At 46.3% G+C, this 25026-nt stretch overlaps 1 protein-coding gene across 1 annotated transcript; it reads left to right on the top strand.

The window, feature by feature from the left end:
- The first annotated feature begins 1491 nt into the window (after positions 1 to 1491).
- Positions 1492 to 23928, top strand: IRF8 (interferon regulatory factor 8). Its single transcript, XM_028740060.2, has 9 exons — positions 1492 to 1599; positions 10950 to 11124; positions 12542 to 12725; positions 15306 to 15394; positions 17423 to 17537; positions 18102 to 18149; positions 18575 to 18943; positions 19878 to 19993; positions 21753 to 23928. The coding sequence occupies exons 1-9, from the start codon at positions 1592 to 1594 to the stop codon at positions 21927 to 21929; spliced, it is 1281 nt and encodes a 426-aa protein (XP_028595893.1). The 5' UTR covers positions 1492 to 1591; the 3' UTR covers positions 21930 to 23928.
- The last annotated feature ends 1098 nt before the right edge of the window (positions 23929 to 25026 follow it).

Here is a 25026-nt window from a genome sequence, read left to right as displayed (position 1 = left end):
GCTTGTAAAGTTCTGCTATTGGGCTGCTTTCCATAGGCATTTGGTTGGCCACTGTGAGAACAAGATGCTGGTCTAGATGGTTCTTTGGCCTGATCCAGAAGCCAGACTTATCCTTTGTTCTTAAATGGCAGGGACTTTCTCATTCCAACTACGGGTTGCAGAGCAATAACTGGAATCCTGACATGCTGGAAGGGGCCCATAGGATATATAGTGCCTAGTGGTTAGTCCAGCTCTGATTCTAACAGACTCAAGCTTTGGCCCAGGAACCCAAAAAGTAATGAATCTCACATCTGTGTAACACAGAGTGTTGTGTGGGTGGTTGGGGAGGCAGACGCCTGATACAGGTTATGGCATCTCCAGGGATCAATAGTTGGTGATGGAAAAGCTCTCCGCCTCAGACCTCGAAGGGCTGCAGGCACATGTGTTTTAAGTAGCACCTCAGGCCCTGGGTCTTTTGGGGGTGTCTGTGTGCCTCACACAGTTTGATAAAAACTCCCGCTTATCAGGCAGGTTTGCCTACCCATCCCTAGGAGCCAGTGCAGTGTAGTGGTTAAGAGCGGTAGTCTCGTAATCTGGGGAACCGGGTTCGCGTCTCCGCTCCTCCACATGCAGCTGCTGGGTGACCTTGGGCCAGTCACACTTCTTTGAAGTCTCTCAGCCCCACTCACCTCACAGTGTGTTTGTTGTGGGGAAGGAAGGGAAAGGAGAATGTTAGCTGCTTTGAGACTCCCTAGGGTAGTGATAAAGTGGGATATCAAATCCAAACTCTTCTTCTTCTATCAGATGTTCGGGATTTCCCAGACTCCAGCTTCCAAAGAAAACTTGGCCTTCCTATGGGAATTCCCCCTCTCCACCTCCTGAAGGCTCAGCCAAAACCTCCCCTTGCCTCTCTTGGCAAGTTAGTCCTTCATCAAGGCTCAGCAGCTGCTAGAATCTAACTAGATTATGCATCGAATCAGTCCAACAGCTTTCTTAAAAATACTATCATTTTAAATCAATGAGAAGGCTACAGAAACAAAGGTGAGCGCGGGGGCGGGGGCTAGGGATGCCACTATCAAAATCTTTAAAAACAAACAGCAAACGAACGAACAAACAAACCCGGGACTAGGAAAACTAAAGAGTGCGCACAGGCTGTCAGGAAATCCAGCCTGCCCCCAAACTTTCGACACGTGGGCGCAGGGGGATTTTTAGAGGAGTCAGAATTAAGAGGCGCGCGGGCGGAGCAAAGAAAGTGAAAGGACAGGGGGACAATGGAACGTTGACTTGGGAGTCGAATGTTGACGCGGGGATGGAACTTTGGACTGGTACTCTCGAACGGACTCCCGAGAGAGCGAGAGCGAGAGAGACTGCCGATTTCTCGGAAAAGAATGTAGTGAGAAGAAGGAACGCTGCACTGGCCCCTCCTGATTGGCCAGTTCGCCTCCTTCTTTCTTCCCATTGGCTCAGAGACACCCCCCCTCCGGAGGGAGGAAACTGCATATCCTCCAGGCTCTAATAGAAATAGATATACATATATATTGGCAGGGCGAGCTTCTGTTTCATCTTCCATGACCAGGTATCTAGCGTAGATAAAGATCAGCGACCGGCACAGATGTGGAGGTTAGTGCTCTGTGTGTCCAGGCGTACTTTTCTTTTGCTGGAGTTGCCGGCTAACTTTTTTTTCTTGCAAAGCGAAAATAGCAATTTAGCCTGGGGGGCTTCCAGACTACTAATAAGGGGCACAAAATTTTGCTTAGCTATTAGACTTTGCCAGACCTGAAGATTTTTGTTCTTAAACTGTGGATCCGTTTGCCGCCCTGAGCTCTTTCGGGAGGAAGGGCGGGATATAAATGAAATAATCACAATAAATATTTGCCTCCTTGTGAAACGGGTTTATTTTTGCATGCTTCCTTATTTTTTCATATTTCTTATTCTTACCAACTTAGAATTGAATTATCCTTATTATTAGTTTTGCTATTAATATTAATTAATATTAATAATCTAGCTCTGAATAATATGTATTCTTTAATTCAATGCACGTTTAATTGGTAGCAAGTCAAAGAACAGCCTATTGGAATGTGAGTACATATTTCTACATGTGCCTTTGATCTTCAATAAATCTATGTATGAGAACTTTGTGGAGTTTTGTTGACTGCCATCTAGATTAAGAGAGAAGTCTCAGGACAGAATAAAGTCAGTTGGCTGAAGCCACTCTCCCGGCAGTAAATGTCACTGAACTTACTCCTGAGTAAATTTACTTAGCATTGTGCTGTTGCTTCTGAGAAAGGATGGATAGGATTGTAAGTCTCTCACCTCTCTGTGTTGTGTGTTTATATTGTACCACTGTGTTTTGAGTGGAATTTAAAAGAAATTGTGTCATGGGTTTTAAAAAACCCACGTTCTGTACTGGAAATTCAGAACAGATTCACACCTTTCTAACCCTATGCAAAACACATCACAAATAACTTGATTCCTATCAATATTAGGAAGTCGCCTTTGCTGTACTTTTTCTGATGCCTGCTAGAAAACCTTGTTTGTAAGCCTACTCAGACATTTAATTTTATCATGTATGTTTTTAAAACTGTTGGTTTTATCAACATTTTGATTATTATGTCTATTTTTTTAAGGTCCGTTGATTTTATCACTATATTCTTATGAATATTTTATATTATTTTATGTAAAGTACTTAGAGGTTTCCTAGATAAAGCAGCATATAAATCTTGTTAAATAAAACAAGTAAATAAACTTGGGACACCTCTTTTCTGTATTAAGCCTATTGTTGAACCCACTGTATGGGCTTCTGATTCCCATGCAAGTGTGCAAAGGAGTGCACAAGTAGCCTTGGACTGTATAAAATGGGGGGAAATAGACAAATAAGAATTCTAAAAAGTGTAACATGCTTCATCTACCAAAACGTGCCTATATAAAAGATTGTCCAGTAACATGTACAAGGAGTAATACAATGGTTGTAGTAGTTCTTCTTAGTTGGTTTAAAAGCAAAATGACCATACAGAGTAATTCCTCTTTGTTTGACTTAGTATATGTACTACTTCTTTTCTGGAAGAAACATTCAAAATTTCAGATTCTAAAATGAATTTTCAGTGTGGTGTCTTGGTTTACAATTAAGTGTGGCTATGTGAAGCAGGCAGTAATTGCAGAAGACGAGCCCTTCAAGTTCAGACAAGTGGTGTAGTAGGTACTAGTATGCATGCAGAAGCTTCCATCTTCAACCCCTTCCATCTCCAGGTAGGGCTAGGAAAGACTCCCTGCTTGAAACCCTGTAGAGCTGTGGCCGGTTAGTGTAGACAGTAGTGAGCTAGAAGGCTAGAAAATTAATAATAATTAGAATGATACATTCATGATTTGTTAGACATATTAGTCGCTTGTTACCTAAAAGGTTTCCGAGTGGCTTGCATTAAAAAAATGCAACTAATGACTTGAAATGGAATCCTTGTTTACAGACACTAGCATTCAGCCTTCGTGTTTCTCATCTGTTGTAAATAACTCAAGATTACAGCTGCAACGCTGTGTATTTACAGGAAGAGTAGCTCAACTGGTGGAGTGTAAGACTTAATATCAGGGCCATTGGCAAAAGATCCTGCATTGCAGAGGGTTGGACTAGATGATCCTTGCGGCCCCTTCCAACTCTGCAATGCTATGCATACTTACATGGGAGTAAATGCCATTGAACTGAGTAGGTAAGCATAAGATTACATTGCACAATTAAGTGAGTTCCCTTCTGACAAGACAGTCATCTGGGGGCGTCTCCGTGACACAACTTTGCTAATTGGAACTTGCATTGCTTGACTTTTTCACCTCTCTTTTTAGTGCTCAGATTCTACTGGTCTGCCTTTCTATGTATCTAGCTCTGTATGCGGCCTGTTTCCAATGATAATAAATTAGCTGGAGATTTGGTCTCAAATCATTTTTGTGTAAATTCTTTCTCAAGGGAAAGGTTTAATTTCTTCTTGATTACAAAACAACTGCACACTACTTGGAACAGTTCCTAAGGTCTAGCCGTGTCAAATGCTAGAGCAGGGACAGCCAATGAGCTGCCTTCCAGATACTGAGGACTACAACTCCCATCAGACCCAAACAGCATGGGCAGTGGTTAGGGATTATGGGAGTTGCAGTCCCCAATATAGTTTCCCCCCGGGCTAGAGCACGTCCAGAGGAAGGCAACTAGGATGGTGATGGGGTTTGGACCGCAAACCCTGTGAGGGATGGTTGAAAGAGTTGGCCATGTTACGAGTTGGCCATGTTACCTGGAGGAGGTAAGCTGAGGGGAGAGCTGACAGTTGACTACAGAAGATGGAACAAACCTGTTCTAGATCCCATGGGTGGAAATGGCAGGCAAGCAGGTTTCAGCTAGGAGAAATTTTCTAATGGTAAGATTTTTCCAATAGTGGAAAATGCTGCCTCTTTTGCTGCAGGTATTTAAGCAGAGGCTGGATGGGCATCTTTCAGGAATGTTGTAGATTATTACACTGAGCTGTGAATTGGACTTGATGACCTTCAGGGGCTTTCTAGCTCTAAAATCCCCTGATTTTATGATTTCCTTGGATGAAGAGTTTTATCAAATTGCAGCTGGCTTTTTTGTCCCTGGTTTTCTCTGTTTGTGTGTACTGTACTGTATGTTTCCCACCATGGGGCATCAGGTGGCTTCTTTGGGTGGACGAGCAATCTAGGTCAGGAACTTGAATGTCTTCATGCAGCACAATGGCCTCGATTTTGCTCCCCTGCCCCTTTTAAGCTATTTTTTGAAAGCATAGGAGATCTTCTGAAGGCTTAGCTCACTTTGGTCCTTAAAGGGCAACATCATGTTTCTGACTTTTGGCCCAAAGCAGTTTATTACATATATTATTCTGTCTCCTTTAATGTCCTGCATGTTGAGTTTATGGACTGACTAGTGTTGGAAACATATTGCCGGATTAAAGGGGACATTCTTCTGATCCAGGTTGGCCCATAAAATGTTAGTTGAAGAATAGCCAATGTGGTGCCTTTAGATGTTGGACTCCAACTCCCATAATTTCTGACCATTGGCTGTAATGGCTGGGGCTGATGGGAGTTGGAGTCTAACAATATCAGGAGAGTACCATGTTGACTATCCTTGCCTTAGTTCGTTTTGCTGCAAATTAACACTGTTTCCTCTTTGGGAATCTGTGTGCCAAGGGGTGGGGAAATAGCTCAGTGGCAGAGCATCTTCTTTGCATGCAGAAGGTCTCAGGTTCAGTCCCCAGCATCTCCAGGTAGGATTGGGAATGGCGAAGACTCCTGTTGCTGCTGCTAGTCAGCGCTGAACAAGCAATACTGAGCTACACAGCATAAGGCAGCTTCCCATGCTCCTATCCACATACCACATGTAAGGATGGGTATAGATATCAGTTGTTTGATATCTGTAGATGAACATTGTTCTATTGAAAACCTATTCAGAGCTTGAATTTGGTGCCTTCTGATAAACTAGTGGGGATTTAGATCTCATGTTTACTAAGTATGGCCAAACTCAACTTGGGGTGAACAATATTTTTTTTGGGGGGGAGTGTAATGTCTTTGTCTTAAATTTTACAATTGTTTGCTTCACACTGTTTTCCTGTTTAAAATATTGTCACTCTGCTCAGAGTCTCTAGGAAGGGCAGAATCAACATTTAAATGAGCAAATCCAGCATTATTTTAATTACTTGTTGTTATGTAGTGTAGTTTCACCCTGGGCCAACAGGGGGATACTGTATATAGTTTTCACTCAGGTCTGTAGATAGTTTTCACTCAGGTCCGCGGCAGTTATTTTAGGCGGGAACTCTGGGCTGTTGTGGTTACAATGTGACAGCCGGCTGCCTATAAATACAGGCCGGCTGAGCTGTTCACTGTCAGTTCTATTCCAGCTTACCATAATAAAGAGCTACTTGAAGAGATCGCTGTGCCGGCTGCTATGTCAACCCACGACTTAACACTGGCGACGAGGATGGGATAGATGGACATCAGAGCACAGCCAGATGCGGCCAGCCTCTGAACTGAGCTGAATCACTGAGCTGAATCACAGAGCGAAATCACTGAGCGAAATCACTGGGCAGAACCAGTTCAGAGCTGACTGTTCTGGCTAGAGCACTGTGTTCCATCCATCGCCCTTCACGCCGGCATCGGAATCATGGCTTCACTTGTGCCTCTACCGCCGTTTGCGCCAGCCTCTGAATCATGGGACTCCTACCTCGCTCGGTTCGACTGCTACCTCCAAGCCAACGAACTGACAGCAGTATCACAGGATCGGAAGCGGGGCCTATTCCTCAGCCTCTGTGGGCCTGAGGTGTTTGAGACGGCCCGAGCGTTGGTTGCGCCTGAAGCAGTCCAGGCATCACCATGGGACACGATCCAAGAGAAGCTCCGCAACCACTACGCACCAAAGCCGTCCAAGATTGCTGCCCGCCATGCGTTCTACCACAGGAACCAGGCAGAGGGGGAGTCAATCAACAACTACACCACCGCCCTGCGACAGGCTGCAATGCACTGTGAGTTCCGAGACTTAGACGATGCCCTGATGGATCGAATCGTCTGCGGGGTCCGGGACATCCATCTGCAACGGCGTCTCCTAGCCAAGCCAGACCTCACGCTACAGAAAGCCATTGAGGAGGCTGTGGCCTCAGAAGCTGCTGAACGCTCCGCTCAGGAGATCCGCAAGTCCAGCAGCCTGCGTCTTGCTAGGGAGCCCGTTCCGGTGCATCATGAAGAGGCCAGCAGTGAGGAGGCATCCTCCAGTGAAGACGATGATGTGCACCAGACAAAGCGGGAGCGCAGGAAGTTCCAACAGAAGTCCAAGGGCCAACCGGAATGTGCTGGCTGCGGAGGCAACCATTCCCGTGCCAAGTGTCGATTCAGAGACGCCATCTGTAGGAGGTGTTCCAGAAGGGGCCACATCGCTAAGGTCTGCCGATCGGCTCCGTCTGACACCCCCCCTTCATCGACTCGCAAGTCCAAGTCTTCACTCCAGTCTGCCAAGGAAAGTTGTTTCGCTCTCACCAACTGCCGCTGCCCGTCTGGAACCACGATTGGCCAAACCGACTCGCCTACGAGACGCAAGCTGAACGTCACGGTGCTCATTGAAGGAGCTCCATGTGACATGGAGATCGACACCGGGTCTGCCCTGTCCATCGTGTCATGGAGCACCATCAAAAGACTGGTACCCAGAGTGTCCAAAAGGCAACTCGACTCTCACCGCGTACACCTGAGAGACTACCAGGGAAACGACGTTCCCGTGGTAGGCGTTGGCCGGTTCCGGATCGCCTTCAAGGATTTTTCGGGCCTGCTCCGGTTGGTGGTGGTCGAAGGTCAGCGGCCAAGCCTCCTAGGGCTAGACTGGTTTGATGCCCTCGGCCTGGAAGTCACCGGCATCAACTGCATCTCTAACGCAGAGACTGAGGGTCTGGTCAAAGACTTTGCCGAGGTTTTTGACGGCACCTTGGGCCAATATACAGGTACGCCCATCTCCTTTAGCCTGGATCCACAAGTCGCACCCATCAAGCTAAAGCCACGCCGGGTTCCCTTTGCTCTCAAGGCTAAGGTGGACGAACAACTGGACAAACTGATCGCCCAAGGAGTTTTGGAGCCGGTTGACCACGCAAAGTGGGAAACCCCCATCGTCACGCCTGTCAAGCCAGATGGGTCGGTGAGAATCTGCGCTGACTACAAGTGCACGATCAACAAGGCACTTCAGCAGCACGCTTATCCGGTTCCTGTTGTCCAACACCTGCTGCATTCCCTGGGTGAGGGTAAGGTCTTCGCTAAGCTGGACCTTGCCCAAGCCTATCAACAACTGCCAGTCGATGATGCCACTGCTGAAGCCCAGACGATCGTCACCCACCGGGGGGCATTCCGTTGCCGCCGGTTGCAGTTCGGGGTGAGTGTGGCTCCTGGCATCTTCCAAGGCCTTATGGAGCGTCTCCTGCAAGGGCTTCCGGGCGTGGTACCATATTTTGATGACGTCTTGGTGTCTGCAGACTCACACCAGCAGCTGTTCGAGCGCCTCCGTGCTGTGCTGACCAGGTTCCAGGAGGCCGGGCTCAAGGTAAAAAGGGAGAAGTGCCAGATCGCCGTTCCACAGGTAGAGTTCCTGGGCTATCTTATCGATGCCTCCGGTCTTCATCCAACCACATCCAAGATCCGCGCTATCCAGCAGGCCCCCACTCCAAAGAACAAAACGGAGTTGCAGGCGTTCCTGGGGCTGCTGAACTTTTATAACATGTTCCTGCCCCACAAAGCCACAGTGGCTGAGCCTCTTCACCGACTCCTTAGCACTAAGACGCCTTGGGCCTGGGGTCATCGGGAGACGGCGGCCTTCAACGCGGTCAAGGCTCTCCTTTCTTCGGACAGTGTGCTGGTACAGTACAGTGAATCCAGGCCGCTGGTCCTTGCCTGCGACGCCTCACCTTTTGGCATCGGGGCTGTCCTTAGTCACCGTTTTCCAGATGGAAGAGAAGCACCGCTCGCCTACTTTTCCAGGACACTATCTCCGACGGAACGGAATTACAGCCAGCTCGACAAGGAGGCATTGGCACTTGTGGCTGGAGTGAAGAGGTTTCATGAATACCTCTATGGCAGGACTTTTGACCTCATCACTGACCACAAGCCACTCCTGGGCCTCCTCGCCGGTGATCGTCCAACTCCACCGGTCCTCTCACCACGCATGCTGCGATGGACTGTTTTCCTGGCTGCCTACCACTACCGGCTCATCCACCGCCCGGGGAAATCGATGGGCCATGCCGACGCCCTCAGCCGTTGCCCTCTTCCAGCATTTGTGGAAGACCCGGCTCCAGCTTCATCGCTCCTTCTGATTGAGGATCTTCCGGCAGCGCCTGTGTCGGCTGCCACTGTGGCCTCCGCATCTGCCCAGGATCGCACCATCAGCCGGGTGCTCAACTGGGTGTGGAGGGGGTGGCCACAAGGGCCCTTTGCATCGGAGTTCCAGCCCTTCGCAACCAGACAACATGAACTCTCAGCTCATCGCGGCTGTCTGCTGTGGGGAGACCGCGTCGTGATTCCCCAGGGACTCCGTCAGCGCGTCCTGGAGGCTCTGCACGTTGGCCACCCGGGAATTGTCAAAATGAAGGCGTTGGCTCGGTGTTACGTCTGGTGGCCTAATATGGACGATGCCATCACTGCCTGGGTGTCCGCCTGTCAAGCGTGCCAGGAGTCGAGGCCTGCACCACCGGCAGCTAAGGGATACACGTGGGAGACGCCAAAGACACCCTGGTCGAGGGTGCACATCGATCTGGCTGGTCCCTTTCACGGCCGGACCTTTATGGTAGTGGTGGACGCCTATTCCAAATGGCTGGAGGTCGCCCTGATGCCCTCCACCACTACCGAAGCTGTCATCCGGGTGCTGCGAGGCCTGTTTGCAACGCATGGGTGTCCTGATGTCCTTGTCTCTGACAACGGACCGCAGTTCACATCAGGCACGTTTGAGCGGTATCTTTTGGGACTGGGCATCCGCCATGCCCTAACGGCACCCTTTCATCCATCCAGCAACGGGCAAGCGGAAAGAATGGTGCGCTCGACAAAAGAGGCACTGGCGCGCCTGGACCGGGGAGACTGGCATGAGCGGGTCGCCGAATACTTGTTCGCGCAACACATCACCCCTCATGCGGCCACAGGGAGGAGTCCTGCGGAACTGCTTATGGGCCGCCGCCTCAGGTCACCGCTCGACCGGCTACACCCAGACTTTGCCGTGGCTGAACCCCCAGGCTGTGCCAACGCACCACGGTCATTTGTCCCAGGAAACCAGGTCTTTGCCCGGAACTATGTGGGGGACATCCCTTGGGTGCCAGCCACAGTAGTGGGAGTCACTGGACCTCGCTCGTACCAGGTGGCACTCGAAGACGGGCGCTTGTGGCGACGGCACATAGACCAACTTAGGCGCAGGGTTGGGGACTTGGACACTACCGAGGTGCCCCCAACTGCGCTTGCGGCTCCAGAAGAGACACGTACAGATGGCGAGGCTCCACCTACACCTCCCTCGCAAACTGCCAGCGTGGAGCCGAACCAAGCCGTCTCAGAACAGACTCAGACCACTCCACTTGCGGAGGCTCCACTCACAGCAGCGGATCCAGGGGAGTTGGTTCCAACGCCACCTAGGGTCGCACCACAGCCTCAGCGAGAACTGTGTGGCCCTCCGGACTTGGCTACCAGTCCCCGGCGGTCTGGCAGAGTTTCCAAGCGCCCAACTCATTTAAAGGACTATGTTGTTGGACAGGTATCACTGTTGGTCTAAGTATGGGAAATGTAACCGATATGCTTTTGTGCCTAATTGAACCATTACGCGTAGTGCTGTATATAAGGAAACCATTACGATTGTAACTAACGCCTTATCTCGGTGGGGAGGGGTGTTATGTAGTGTAGTTTCACCCTGGGCCAACAGGGGGATACTGTATATAGTTTTCACTCAGGTCTGTAGATAGTTTTCACTCAGGTCCGCGGCAGTTATTTTAGGCGGGAACTCTGGGCTGTTGTGGTTACAATGTGACAGCCGGCTGCCTATAAATACAGGCCGGCTGAGCTGTTCACTGTCAGTTCTATTCCAGCTTACCATAATAAAGAGCTACTTGAAGAGATCGCTGTGCCGGCTGCTATGTCAACCCACGACTTAACACTTGTGCTTTACATTAAGCTAGCATTGTGTTACAGCCCCCAGACTCTCCCTTTCATTCTCTGGTTTGCAACCTGATTACTTCCTCAGTCTCGTACCTTCTTAGTTCTCAGACTTGCAACTGTATCACTGTTTTAGGACATGATCCTATGCACTGTTATCTGAAGAAAAGCTCTACTGAAATCATTCAGGCTTACTTCTGAGTAAATGTGCATAGGATGGGATGGCGGTGTGTGTGCTGAACATCTGGCCATGTTGGATGCAGATGGTTAGTCATGGTTAGATTGACTAATTGACTGGAGAGGTTCCTAATAAAAACTATTCAAATGCTTCCATTCAGGATGTGCGATCGAAACGGTGGAAGACGGCTCAGGCAATGGCTGATTGAACAAATTGATAGTGGGATGTATTCTGGCCTGATCTGGGAGAATGATGAGAAAACCATGTTCCGTATCCCATGGAAACACGCAGGGAAGCAGGATTACAACCAGGAGGTGGATGCATCCATATTCAAGGTATGAAGAATATGCCTTACATCAATGTTGCAAATGTCAAATCTGTTTATTTTCCTGAGTTCCTTAGTAGTTGAAACTTTCTATACCTTTATAAAAGCGAACAACAACTTTTCAAGTCACAACTCTTGAGGTTTCTGTAAGTCTTTTTGAGGGTGCATTTTCACAATCTGAAGTCCGCATGGGCTTGTCCTCTATATTAAGAACATAAGAAGAGCTCAGTTGGATCAGACCATAGGCCCATTCTGTCTAGCATCCTGTTCTCCCAGGGCAAACCGTATGCCTCTGGGAAGCCCACAAGTACAACAGCACTCTCCCCACTTGTGATTCCCAGCAACTGTTACTCAGTAACATGGTGCTTCTGACAGGAACTCATAGGATTGTAGAGTTGGAAGGAATCCTGAGGGTATGATAGCCATTTTCAAATATCTAAAGGGCTTTCACATGGAAGATGGAGCAACCTTGTTTTCTCCTGCTCCAGAGCGTAGGACCCAGACCAAACAGGAGATTCCAACTAAACTGCAGAGAGAACTTTCTGATGGTAAAATCTATTTGACAGTGGAAAGGGCTTCCTCAGAAGGTGGTGGTGGACTCTCCTTCATTGGAGGCTTTTAAGCAGAGGTTAGATGGCCACCTGTCATAGATGCATTAGTTGAGATTCCTGCATTTCAGGGTTTGGACTAGATAGCCATCATGGCCAGTAGCCATGGGTAACTTTATCCTTCGTGAGTTGGTCAAATCCCCCTTTAAAGCCATCCATGGTGGTGGTCCATCACTACCTTTAGTAGGAGCAAATTGTGTCATATGTGAATAAGTCCTTCCTGCTGTCTTCCTGAATTCAGCTTAATGGATGACTCTGGGTTCTAATATTATGAGAGAGGGAAACACTTTCTCCAAAACATGCATAATTCTATGCACTTATATCATGTCCCGCCCCTACTATGAACTAAAAACTATCATTTTGAAGTTGTCCAAGCCTCTTGGTCACTTTGGTTGCCCTTCCACGGCTTATTCCCTGTAGTTTTTGTAGTCTTAAGTTTCTTTTAAAAACCACCTAATAAAAACAGCTTCTTACTACACTTTACTGAAGCTTCGTTTATTTCAGGTAATTATTTTTACACTTCCCTTCAAACCATAGCTTTCCTAAGGCATTTTACATTACTATGAAAATACTCTGTTTTATTTAAAACAAATATTAAAATGTACAGTTTGAATCGTAATGAAATAGCCAGTTTAAAAAATGCTCAAAATAATAAAAATCAGTAAGAACAAACTGGAATGCCCATTGAGGCACTTGAATGGCAGGGATGGTCTTGCGTAGAGATTGTTCTCAGTGAAAGTCTGATTCCCCCCCCCTCCATTTGGAACCTCAGAAAGCAGTGGTACCTCTTTGTGAGAAACTTTCCTGCTTATCCTCTAGGCTTGGGCAGTCTTCAAAGGGAAATTCAAGGAAGGTGATAAAGCTGAACCAGCCACATGGAAGACAAGGTTACGCTGTGCCTTGAATAAGAGCCCCGACTTTGAGGAAGTGACGGACAGGTCACAACTGGACATCTCAGAGCCATATAAGGTCTACCGCATTGTTCCAGAGGAAGAACAGAAATGTAAGTGTAACGGAACCAAGCAGGATCTCACACAGTAGATTCTGCTTCAGACCGCAGGCAAGAGATGATTTGTTTAAAGACACATACAAAGTTTCTTCATATCTATTGCACAGCAAGCCCCAAATATCTATATGTTTTAAACAAACTGAGGGGCTGTTCTTCAGGAGGAAATGAATTTTGGGAGGAAATACAGTGTGAAAACATTTTTTTGTGTTTTGAAACTATATTTATTTTATAAAGAAAACGGAGATGTAAATTTCCTAATAAATCAATTTCTTCTCCTGATTCTATAGTTACTTAATCATCTTCATCGTAGAGATTTGCAAACGGAAATATTATCTACCTGAATTCAAAAGTTGCAAACCACTTTGAAACTGAAGTAAAAGACTGATTGTGAGTTGAATGCGCCATAGGATTGTGTCCGCTGCTGCCCCCCTTTGCATGTATGCCATAACCTGCAGTAGAATCTGCATGTGCATGAACTGTTTGCATGTAGGGATGCAGACTGTGTCTATTTACTGGTTCCCAGTTGAATGCAGAGTCTGTTCACATGTAGGCTCTCTTGGAAGTTATGAATGCATGCATGTGGTGCAGCTAGTGTGCATGATCTTGCTCCCCCTTGAACACACATTAACCACCAGTCCTTATGTGTAATGTCCTGCAGTTGCCATGACAGCTGGTCATTCACCAGTCATTCTGTCTAGGTAATATCCAAGAACCATGCATAGGAACATGGGAGAAGCTGCCTTATGCTGAGTCCATCTAGCTCAGTGTTGTCTACACTGATTGGCAGAGGCTCTCCAGGGTTTCAGAAATTACATTCCCAGTCCTACTTGGAGATGTCAGAGATTGAACCCGTGACCTTCTGTATGCAAAGCAGGTTCTGTACCCCCAAAGTACAAGGGAGCTTCTCTTTGAGCTTCTCATCTCATGGGAGATGGAGCTTGCTACACATTAGGATTTGATTTACACACAAGTAAAAGAAATTCATCAAGGTGCTTTTTTCCTCTGATGGCGTCCCCCACTCCCTTGACTGATGCAGCTTTCTTTGAAAACCACACCACATTACTATGTGTCTTGCATTCCGCGAAGTCTCCATTCGTATCAAATCCCAGTGTCAAAGGCGCTGTGAGAAAGCGTTTACGGCACCTTTTATTGTCAGCCTCAGCACCCACACCCCAGAGCTCGGTTTGCAAAGCCCCAGATGTCAAGGATACAAAGCAACAACTCTCTGCATTTGCCCTTTGCCGGAGTAAAGCAGAGCTGTGCATTTGTGGTTACAGTAACAGAACACAGAACGTCTGTCTTTGAAATGTCCGGTATTACACGAGCCTCGCTCTGTTTTATTTTTATCTGTGGTTTTTGGTGTGTGGTGACTTTTCAAGCATACAGAATTGAGCTGTCAAGAAATCACCCTCCATAAGGCTGCAAGGCTTAATGCTCATGCAAACAGCTTGAAGTTTTTCTGGAAAACTGTCCACTGTTTACTAAGTCCACTCACCTTTTTCAGTGGGCAGTATTGTGGCCAGGCATCCGGGCCCCTGCAGTGATCCGGCATGAGGACGGGGAGTCGATGCCCCCTTGTGCCGATCCGGCCGTGTCACTGGCCCATTGTGGCCCCGCTGGCCAATCAGTGCCGGTAGAGGGACGTGGTCGTGGGAAATTAAAACGTGGCATGGCTGCCCCCCTCACCTTTTTACCAGATCTCCCAACCCACCCGCCCTCTTTTCATGCTTTGCTCTGACACGACCTTGCTATGGACAAATGTCGGTTGCCATATTGTTGGGGCTGGATAGGATTTTTTTCCACTTGGCAAGTTGGTTTTCGCCTACCTTGTGGCAATCATCACAACTTTGTGAGGTTAGGCATTGTGTAAGCCTTTGTTTGGATGGAGGAGAGGTTGTAGCCTCTGCCTGCCTCTCCTCATTAAGGGTATCCTGTTAAAGGGATCCACAGGTGTGGATCCTGTCTGATGCCTGGACGTGGGCTAGGGCCATGCCATGACCCCAGTGGGGACCCCTAGGGTTGCCCCTATTTGACGTAAGTCAGGCATAGGCAAACTTGCCGCTCCAGATGTTTTGGGACTACAACTCTCATCACCCCTAGCTAACAGGACCAGTGGTCAGGGATGATGGGAGTTGTAGTCCCAAAACATCTGGAGGGCTGAGTTTGCCTATGCCTGAAGTAAGTCATAGGGCTCTCCCTATTGGTGGTTTACCCTTAGTTGGACTCCCTGCAGATGGGTGGGAGTTGAGATATAGCCTGGCTTCACCCAATGCCTAAGCCAAACTGCTCACATCTGTAACCAATAAAGTTGTGGCTTTTTGGAACCCATAAACCTAAATACTTGTGTCTGTGTGTTTATTAGCCGCTAGGGGACTACGAGTCATGGGGCCCTTGGCATGCAAACAACCTGGATCGCAGGGTATCGTCAAACAGTTTTCAGATTATTTGGGGTGGAAAGTTGGATGGCCCTTACGGAAGTACCTAAAACCCTCTTGCAGAGGGCTAAACTACATGCCAAAGTTGCCACTCTTTTAGAATAGTTTGTAATGGTATTCAAACTGTGTTTCTTCCCAGGCAAAATGGGGATGGGGAATGGGTGCAGCTTGAGTGAAGTAACGGAAATGGAGTGCAGTGCTTCTGCAATAGATGACTTGATGAAAGAGGTAATTAACACCCCCTTTGCACATGCTAATATATCACTTTATTTCTTCAGACTTTCTTTTTTTTGAAGGGTCACATGTACAGTATATGTATTTTTGTATGCATTAGTTGGCATTACAAAAAGTGTGAATTTCAAAGGATGGCGGTGCTGCAGTTAATGTATTGCTTTGGAAAGTGCAGATTTTGTAAGTTCACATTTAAATGTGAAATGAATCGAATTTCTCCTCTATCCTTCTCCACACATGCTCATTCCATGCGCACCTTTGCCCTTGAGTGTCCAGGCTCTATGGCTGAGGAGGGCTTATGTGTAGTGCCATAGCGGGACTGGGATGAGGGTGTTAAATTCCCTTCATTCCATCTCCTTTCACTCCACCCAGAACAAAATTTTCTGTACCATTTCCAATTTTCATTTCTTTTATTTCTTTAGAAAGCTTCATATATTGTTTAATTAAAAACAAACAAACCTGTAAGCTGTTTACATAAATAAGTTAATAAAATATTCATTTTTAAAAAAATAGCAAATAAATACATTAAAAACATGGTGGATGAAGTAATCAGAATATAGATAAAAGGAATGGTTTTCAAAACAAACACACATAATAAAATCAAATGTCTTTGTAGGCTTGCCTAAACAAAAAAGCCTTATCAGGCAAAGAAAGTAGGACAATAAAGGACCTTTCCTAATATCAATAGGCTGGGAGTTCCTAGGAATACCTGCTGCCGCTACATTACAATATTGATTTCTTGCCAGTGCAGATCAAACATTATGTGGCACTTATAAAAGTGCAAGCTCTGCAGATTGAAATGTGCACATATTGGGTAGCTATAGCATCCTATTAAGCATGAAATGGGAACTATGGTCAATGGATTCCAAACAAGGCCAGAATTTGGAAGCCACCTTTAAAACACAGTTTGGCCCTTCTTCTTCTTTGCTTATGTAGTGATGCAGAAGTAAGGAAGGGCTTTAACTCAGCGGCAGAGCATCTGTAATGCACGTAAAGGAGCTTTCAGGTTCAGCTCCCACGACCCCCAGATAGGGCTGGAAACTCTGGGGAGTCGCTGCCAGTCAGTGTAGGCAATGTTGAGCTAGGTGGACAGATGCTCTGATTCAGTATAAGGCTGCTTCCTATGTTCTCACAGTAAAGAACTGCCAGAAAAGCAGTTCTTCAGCTGTAATGGGGAAATTGGGCCCAGGAGATAATCCACTTATTGCACAGGGAAAGATGCAGCCTTTGTGGGATAAGAAATCCTTCCCCCATCTGGCATTTGGATTGTGTGCAAACCACAGTTTCACAACTGTCAAGCTGCAATTTGATTTGTGTGTGTCTACCTTAGGGGTGGTTTAAAAATTACTGAAACAACGTTAAGTGCTTTGAAACACACAGTGCTTTTGGGGGACAGTAGTCAGTGGTCTGGGGGTACCATCCCTTTTTTTTTACTGCTGGTTCTGCTGCCATTTTGTGCTGGCATCCATGAATCTTGTTATCAAGATGTGAGTACTTGATAAGAAGCAACAGCACTGGACACACTGACTTCATATGTGTAGCCAAGCGGGGGGGCGGGGGCAGGGAGGCAGTTGCTCCACTAAATCAAGTAAATAAATGAAACTAACAGCTTGGTTCTGCACCTCTAACATAAAGTCTGTCCCCCCAACATAAATCCTGGCTACGTCCATGCTCTTCTTCTCTCTCTCTCTCTCTCTCTCTCTCTCTCTCTCTCTCTCTCACACACACACACACACACACACACACACACTTTTCCTCTCTCTGTCCCCCCCCACCTCTCTCTCAAAGTCAAATTCTCTCTGACACACATAGAATTTGTGTGTGTGTATTTGTATCTCCTATGTCTTTATAAGTATTACTCTTTATTTCTGGAGGGGCTCTTGGGAGACATCTTGTCATACGAAGCAACAGAATAACTCTCAGGAGCATCACTGCTTTCGGGTTACATATACAGTACTTATAATGTTAACATTGCCATCTCAATGGTCATCTTCTATCTTTCCCCGTCCCCCATAAACTTTCCAGCCCCCCTCTGCAGTGGATGAATACCTTGGCACAATTAAACGAAGCCCTTCACCGCTTCAGGAGACTGGAAGAAATCCACCAATACCTGAGTGGTGGACTCAGCAGTCAAGTCCTGGTAAGGCACTGTTATGTTCTCAGAAAGTCAAGGTGCTCACATCATGGATACAGTAAACACCAGCATGTGTATCTTAAGTTAGACGCAGAAGCTAAATATATAAGCCCTTCAGGTGTCCACATGAAATTCATGTCTATATGAAATATGTTCCAATGTAGCCAGGACAGTGAGGTCCTCAGATCATTCAGTAATAGGCAGTGGGTATTTACCCTTCCAGGCTGAAAGCATAAATCTCTTAGCCATAAGGGCTCACAAGGTCCACTTTTGTCCTGCCTTTTGTACTACAGAAATACTTTTATAAATATAAATACATAAGCCATCTTGTTTAGGCAGGCACTGGTTTTAGTGGGCAAATAAGTATTTATCCGATGCCTCTGTTTTAGCTGCTGTTTCTGTTTTGCTTATAATGTAATTTAGAAAATAATAATGTATTTTTTGGTTGGCTTGTATAGATGTTAGCTGCCCTAAGTGGTGTGCAGACACCAGAAGGGCAGGATGTCACTTGTTATAGAAGTAAATAAAATAAACACATGTACCTTTTCTTTTCTTTTTTTAAACCCACAGCTTTGCCGCTGATGAGTGGGTGCACTGGCTATGAAGCAGTTCATTCAGGTATGGCGACTCTTCAGCTTCCTCCCTCAGTTAACATCTGGTACAGTTAAGCCTTGTTTCATTTCGTTTTCAACCCAAGTCTATTTTTTTAGGGGGGGGAGTTAAAGATACCAATAACTCCTGCTTCCCTGCCCCCAGTAAAAGCAGCCCATGGTGACAGATCCCTGTCAGAGCCACTATAACTTTGTAGCTGAAATTAGGTGCTTGAGTTTGCCGTTTTCATTCTCCCTCCAGACCCCTTTTCCTTTCATGATGTATCTTTTAAACCAGGGGACAGGTACTGTGTTACCACAGATATTTCCGAGCCACTTTAGGAGCTATTTTCTTTTGCTGAAGAGCAGTATTAACAATGCTTCATATAAATAAGTAAATAAATTGGCCACATACAACCCCTTGATGGGTAATTGCCACATATCTCTTCACAGGCTATTCCCAGATGGTGATCAGCTTCTACTATGGCGGGAAGCTGGTGGGAAACACGACAACCTCTCGCCCCGAAGGTTGCCGGATCTCCCTTGGAGAGCTGCCTTATGCCTTGGAAAGCTTCGATCACGTGCGGTTCCCGTCGGCGGACGTGATCCCAAACGAACGGCAGAGACAGATCACCAAGAAGCTCTTTGGGCACCTGGAGAGGGGTGTCCTTCTGCAGTCAAACAGGCAGGGCATTTTCATCAAGAGGCTGAGCCAGGGCCGGGTCTTCTGGAGCGGGAACACCATGATCTACAAGGACCGCCCTAACAAGCTTGACCGAGACGAGGTGGTCAAGATATTTGACACCAACCACTTTCTCAGAGGTACGGATGCATTGTAGTAAAGGAGAATTGCTTTGCAAAAACATATATGTTTAGGAAAATAAACTAATGAATTTCCACGGGGACTTTAAAAAAAAAAAAATGCGAACTGATGTAGAAATTTGGGAAGCTGAACCAAAGACTGGAAAAATTAGAGACTGAAAGAAACTGAAATCAACAGATTCACCCACTCCCTCCTCAGAGGTCTGTGGGAGGTCTTGGTGCATTTCTCACATGCCCCCATGTGCTTGAGAATTTTATGCCCAGGGACATTGTGCACCCTCGAATTTGAAACTAAGATCAATGTGCTTTGTCAAGGTCACCCAATGCCAGTGTGATTCTGCACCCTGCATAAGTTATGTGTAGGTTCAAAATCTGCACGGATTGCAATTTCTTTTGTCTCTTCTCTCCATGGGGAAGAGGGGAAAAAGATCTCGTCTAAGTCCTGGGTATTCTGTTCTTTACCCCCATCTTTTGAGGTTTCAGCAGGCATTGCCACACACAAACTTAAAATATTTTTTTGCACTCTTAAGGGCTAGAAACTTGTTTCATTTTTAAACAATAATAATGAAAAGCTGAGATTCCTAGAATTCTCCTCCCCATGCACCTCTCAATATGTTCTGGGAGTTCCCCAACCATGTGGAGCAAATTTAGGGTGCACGTGGGGAGAGAAGAGGGAGGGGAAGTTCCATTGCAGAACTGTTTAGTTGGATGCTGTCCAAGATTATTATTTTTTTTGAAAAAAGTAAGGATAGCCTTCACTGAATTGTATTCTTGAGTGTCATAGAAGCATTATGCACACATAATATTCCCTTGTTCAGCATTCCAAGTACCTCTGTCTCCATTTTGTTACAGACCCAACTGCAGTTGGGCTCCCAGACACAGAGACAAATGACTTCTGCCTTTAATTAAAACATTTGCCATTTTCTTCTTCTAGAATTTCACCAGTATTACAACAATCAAGGCCGCTTCCCAAACAGCAAAGTTCTTCTATGTTTCGGGGAGGAGTTTCCAGATGCTACCCCTTTACGCTATAAGCTGATCCTAGTTGAGGCAAGTATTATAGTCTGTCTTGGTGTCAGTTGTTTATATTATCTCTGTGCCCCCGAGTTCTTCTCTGACTTGAGTTCTCTCATTTATAGTGCAAGACGATCTTGTGACTTCCCAGTGTTAAATTCAGGGAAGTTCCTCCTTTCCCACCCACAATGTAGCATCAACAATCAAGTGCAGCACATTTCTTTTCTGTTTTGTTTTTAAAGCAGGCAACCAAGGTACTAGTCCTCATGTTTTGGGGAAAATGTTTTAAAATGTGCTTTATGCTCAGGGTTGCCTGATTTTGGTGTCAGTAAGGCATTCTGTTCCCCTAAGTTTGGCAAGTGAACCTGAGGTGGCCCTCCCCTTCCCTTTATGGAGGTAGGCCCCTTCACAGAGAGAGCTGTCTGCTCTCTAGATGGCTTGGTGTACCAAAACATTTATTTGATAGCATTGGCACGCTAAACTGCTGTCTACAGAGAACACAGAAGTGTCATGTTCCCTGCCATTAAGGCTTAAAAGTCTACATGAGACGAGCAAGGCCAGGAAAAGGGGAGAGAGGACTTTTATGGAAGAAGTATTTCCAGGCATGGTCTATGCTTCATAGCTCTATGTCCAAGCATCCTTTTTTCTTTGCACTCCAGACCCACCAAAACCTGCTGGGGAAAAAACCACAATCAGACACAAAACTTTTAAGTGCAGCCTGGAAAGGGTGTGGATAAGGATGGATAAGCCCTGTATTCACAAGGAGGGTTATCTCAACATAATCATCATCATATAGACAAGGGAGATAGATACAACATCACATTTGACTGCCTCTTTCAAGTATTTCCTCTATCAAGTATTGCAACAAAAAAAGAAAGAGACTACAGTAAGCCTGCAACTTACGCACATTTAACTTGTGCATGGTCAGCTTTTTGTACTTGGCATTTTTTTAAAAACAACAACAACTAAAAAGGGAGTGGGCATCCAGAAAAAAAGACTTTGGCAATCCCACCTGCCATTGCATCCAATGTGTTTTGACTATACATGATTTTGGCTTTAGGTGCAATCCCTGGAACATAACCCCAGCACAAATTGAGGGCTTAGTGTACAGAATTGTTTATCCTGTAAGAAGGAGAATATTTATAAGAAAGAGAGTAGAGTAGGACTAGCACTGAATATTAACCCAGAGTAGTATTCCACTGGTTGCCGGTTTTCCCCCCTGGCCAAATTCAGGATGCTCTCGTTAGTGTTCAGAGCCCTAAATGACTCCAGCCCCAAATACCTGAAAGACCGCCTCCTTCCCTTCAGACCACCTTGAGCACCAAGATCAGCAGAGGGGTTCCTCTTGGTAGTTCTCTGCCCTCAGAGGCTTGGGGTGGTGGCAGCAGTCCAGGAGGACCCATTCTCTGTGGCAGCCTGTAAGTTGTGGAACCCCCCACAGACGTACACCTCACACCTTCCTTATACACTTTCTGGCGAATGCTGAAGGCACACTTCTTTGCATGGGCTTTTGACACTTGAGGTGTATATTTTTAGGACCTGCCTTATTTATGTAATTGCGAGTTGTTTTAAACTGCTTTTAATATTTTGTTGTCATGTTGTGTTTTAATGTTGTAAGCTGCCTTGGGGCCTTATGGTGAAGGGCAGGATAGTAATAGTAATAGTAACAACAACAACAACAACAATAACAACAACAATAGTATCCACAATTGAGTAGGACCATTCTGCTGCACATTCAATCCTTCAAAGGTGCCACTGCTCAAAATAAGGATTTCTGATCTTCTCCCAACTTTAGATTGAGCAGCTGAATATTCGTCAGTTGGTGGAGGAAGCTGGGAAGAGCGACAGCAACTCTTTGATTCACCCGATAGGCGAGGAGCTGCATTATGACCAGATATATAGGAATTTCCAGGATTCTTGTGGACCACACCAAAGACCCATTTTCCGAGAAAACCAGCAAATCACTGTTTGAGAGAATCCTGGGCAAAACATTTGTTTTTTAAGGATTCAATTTAGATCTATTTTTGTATCACCATCATCCATTTAATTTTTCCTTTTGGGAACATCGTTTTGGGTTTATACATGTAAATGTGTGTGTGTGTGTGTGTGTGTGTGTGTGAGAGAGAGAGAGAGAGAGAGAGAGAGAGAGAGAGAGAGAGAGAGAGTGAGTTTGTGACATCTTGTTTCCCCATATGGAATTTGACATAAAAAAGGAAACAATTAAACATTCCTTTGGGCTTCTCAGCACTGTAACATACATCCAAAGTAGCTTTAAAACCAGTACTGGGGTATTGCTGGATGGCTTGTTTTTTGAAAGGAAAAAAGTGAGGTTGTGATTCAGCAGCTTTGATCCCAAAAAGACACATACCATGTTGATTCATTGGCCTCAGAACAGAGAGGGACATCTGTAGGGCTGTTATGCTGACTGGGTAATGTGTTTCCTGAAGAGGAGGGGTGATGCAATCTCCAACCACTGTATCTCCCCCCCCCCCTTTTGGTATAAATGTCTGCATTTAGGGGGATATGGAAGTGTCCCCAAGAAACATATCTCCTTGTGTTGTTTAGTACTGGGCATCTAGATGGAGCTGCTGTGTGTGTGTTCAGTGTACCTGGAATGTAAACAATATAGATAAATAGATGATAGAGATAGATATAGATAGATAGTTATAGATAGATGATAGATATAGATAGATAATTGATACACACACACGCACATGCACACCCTGCAAGCCCCAGTGAATGAGAGACGCTTCAACTGCAGAGATAGGCTTATATGAGCTTTGCAGAAAGGGACTCAAAGGAGCTAATTCACATGTGCATGTCAGGTCATCTGATTTCTGTGCACTCAATCACTGGCAGCTAAGCATGTGAGCAGAGTCCACCAAAAAGTCTAGGGGTGATGTGAAAATGTTATTGGTGGTGATCTCCAATAGCTTATTCCCATGCACTGGTGGAGGAAGGGGGGTGTGGCGGGTGCGGTCCGCCCCGGGTGTCATCCCGGGGTGTGTGTGACATCACTGCCCCGCCCCCCGGGACGCTCAGCACTTGCTGTGGGCACCACCACCCTGGGATGTTCACACCACCCCTGCAGGCAGCTAGCCCTGCCCCCTGGTGCACAGCGTGTGCGCCACTCCGCCTCTGTTCCCATGTGCAAGTAATTCCTTGATGTTGCAGTCATCAAGTGAGGAATATGCATGTGTGAACCTAGGTCTGCTCCCCTGGTCCCAAGACGCCTAACTTTAGCTGTCTTGTGGCTGCTTTGCTCTCTTTATGTTTTCAATATATCCTGGTGAGAATTCTGTGATGACTTTGTTGACCAAGTGGCTTCTTACTTATGCTATTAAGAAACCACACCTAGCTATACATTTTTGCATCTATGTAATATATTCCTGTGAAGTTTTATTTTAGCTCGTATTGCGTAGTTGTTTTTTGTGGTGGAGGGGGAGGGTAGATTATGCTAAGTCATTTAAGAACTAAACAGAATGCTGAACATATGAAACTTGTCTTATATGGAGTCAGAGTCAGACCATGGGTCCATCTAACTCAGTATTGTCTACACTGACTGGCAGCAGATCTCCTGACAGGAGGTCTTCTTCCAGCCCTGCCTGGAGATGATGGGGGATTGAATCTGGAACCTTTTGCATACAAAGCAGATGCTCTAAAACTGAGCTGTGGTTCTTCCTGATTTTTTTTAATTCTTAAATAGTAACATGTACCCCACCCCCTTAAGCTCTGTTAACTATGAAGGGTTTCTCAGTAAACAAAATATCCCAAGAGCGAAATGTGAACAGCTCTACTTGGTGAGACCAGTAAGGTAAAGGTAAAGGGACCCCTGACCATTAGGCCCAGTCGTGACCGACTCTGGGGTTGTGGCGCTCATCTCGCTTTATTGGCCGAGGGAGCCGGCATACAGCTTCCGGGTCATGTGGCCAGCATGAGACCAGTACCCTAGCTGAAAAGGGCAAGTGATAGATGCTGGACAAACTCCAGCAAGGCTTAACAGCTGGAAGGCATGGAGAGGAGTGTGTGGCCTAGAGAGAGTCCCAAGGGCAAGACAGAGACGTCCAGAGGGTCCCTGGGCCTGAGGTTCTTCACCTTTAAGAAGAAGAGCAGCAATATGTTCTTGGCTCTTTTCCATCTGGGCAAAGTTTTGGAGGATGCTGCTGTATATATCTATGTTAATAGGAAAAACATAGACGAGTGGGTCCATAGGAGGGTGGTGCTGGTGGGGATCCAGTAGGATATTCATCAATGAGGACCAGCCAAAGGGTCCCAGAATCAGAAGCTATGTAAATATCTGTTTATAGAGCTACATCAGCCTGGGCTCTTAAGGAGCTATTAGCACACATGCGCTTCAGAGATCCCTTGTGATTGCATGCACACAGCTCTCCCATCCAGTGGAGGGAGCAGTTTCGTGTGTGCCAAGAGGTTAATGGGTGAGCACTGCAACTCATTTGTGCACATGGCTGTGTGGATTGAGCAATCTCTGTGTTTATGCCATGGTTGCAGCAGGATGAAGGGGGTAAATCTCTGTGTTACTTCTTGGTACATCAGGGGTGTGACACAATCACTGGGAGGGGGAGAGGAGCAGGAGTTAATTGCTGCTTTTCTAGAGAGTTGCATGCCTCGCTCTGAGCAAGCCCCTGAGAGAGCTGACCTTCGAGAGATGCACCAGAACAGGGGTAGGCAACCTAAGGCCCATGGGCTGGATGCGGCCCAATCGCCTTCTAATTCCGGCCCACGGACGGTCCGGGAATCAGCGTGTTTTTACATGAGTAGAATGTGTCCTTTGATTTAAAATGCATCTCTGGGTTATTTGTGGGGCATAGGAATTCATTCACCCCCCCCCCAATATAGTCTGGCCCACCACATGGTCTGAGGGATGGTGGACCGGCCCACGGCTGAAAAAGGTTGCTGACCCCTGCACCAGAATCTCTCCTCAGAGGTGGTAGTTGTGACCTCCCCCCTCCCCTGCATTGTAAATGGGGAAGAGGAATGCTTAGTAATCCCAGGGGGGAAACACTTTAGAGTATTGCAAAACCTACAATGGTTAAAATCCAAAGATCATT

Source organism: Podarcis muralis, chromosome 7, assembly GCF_964188315.1.
Source record: "Podarcis muralis chromosome 7, rPodMur119.hap1.1, whole genome shotgun sequence".
NCBI lineage: Eukaryota > Metazoa > Chordata > Lepidosauria > Squamata > Lacertidae > Podarcis > Podarcis muralis.
This window is presented reverse-complemented; position numbering and strand designations above follow the sequence as displayed.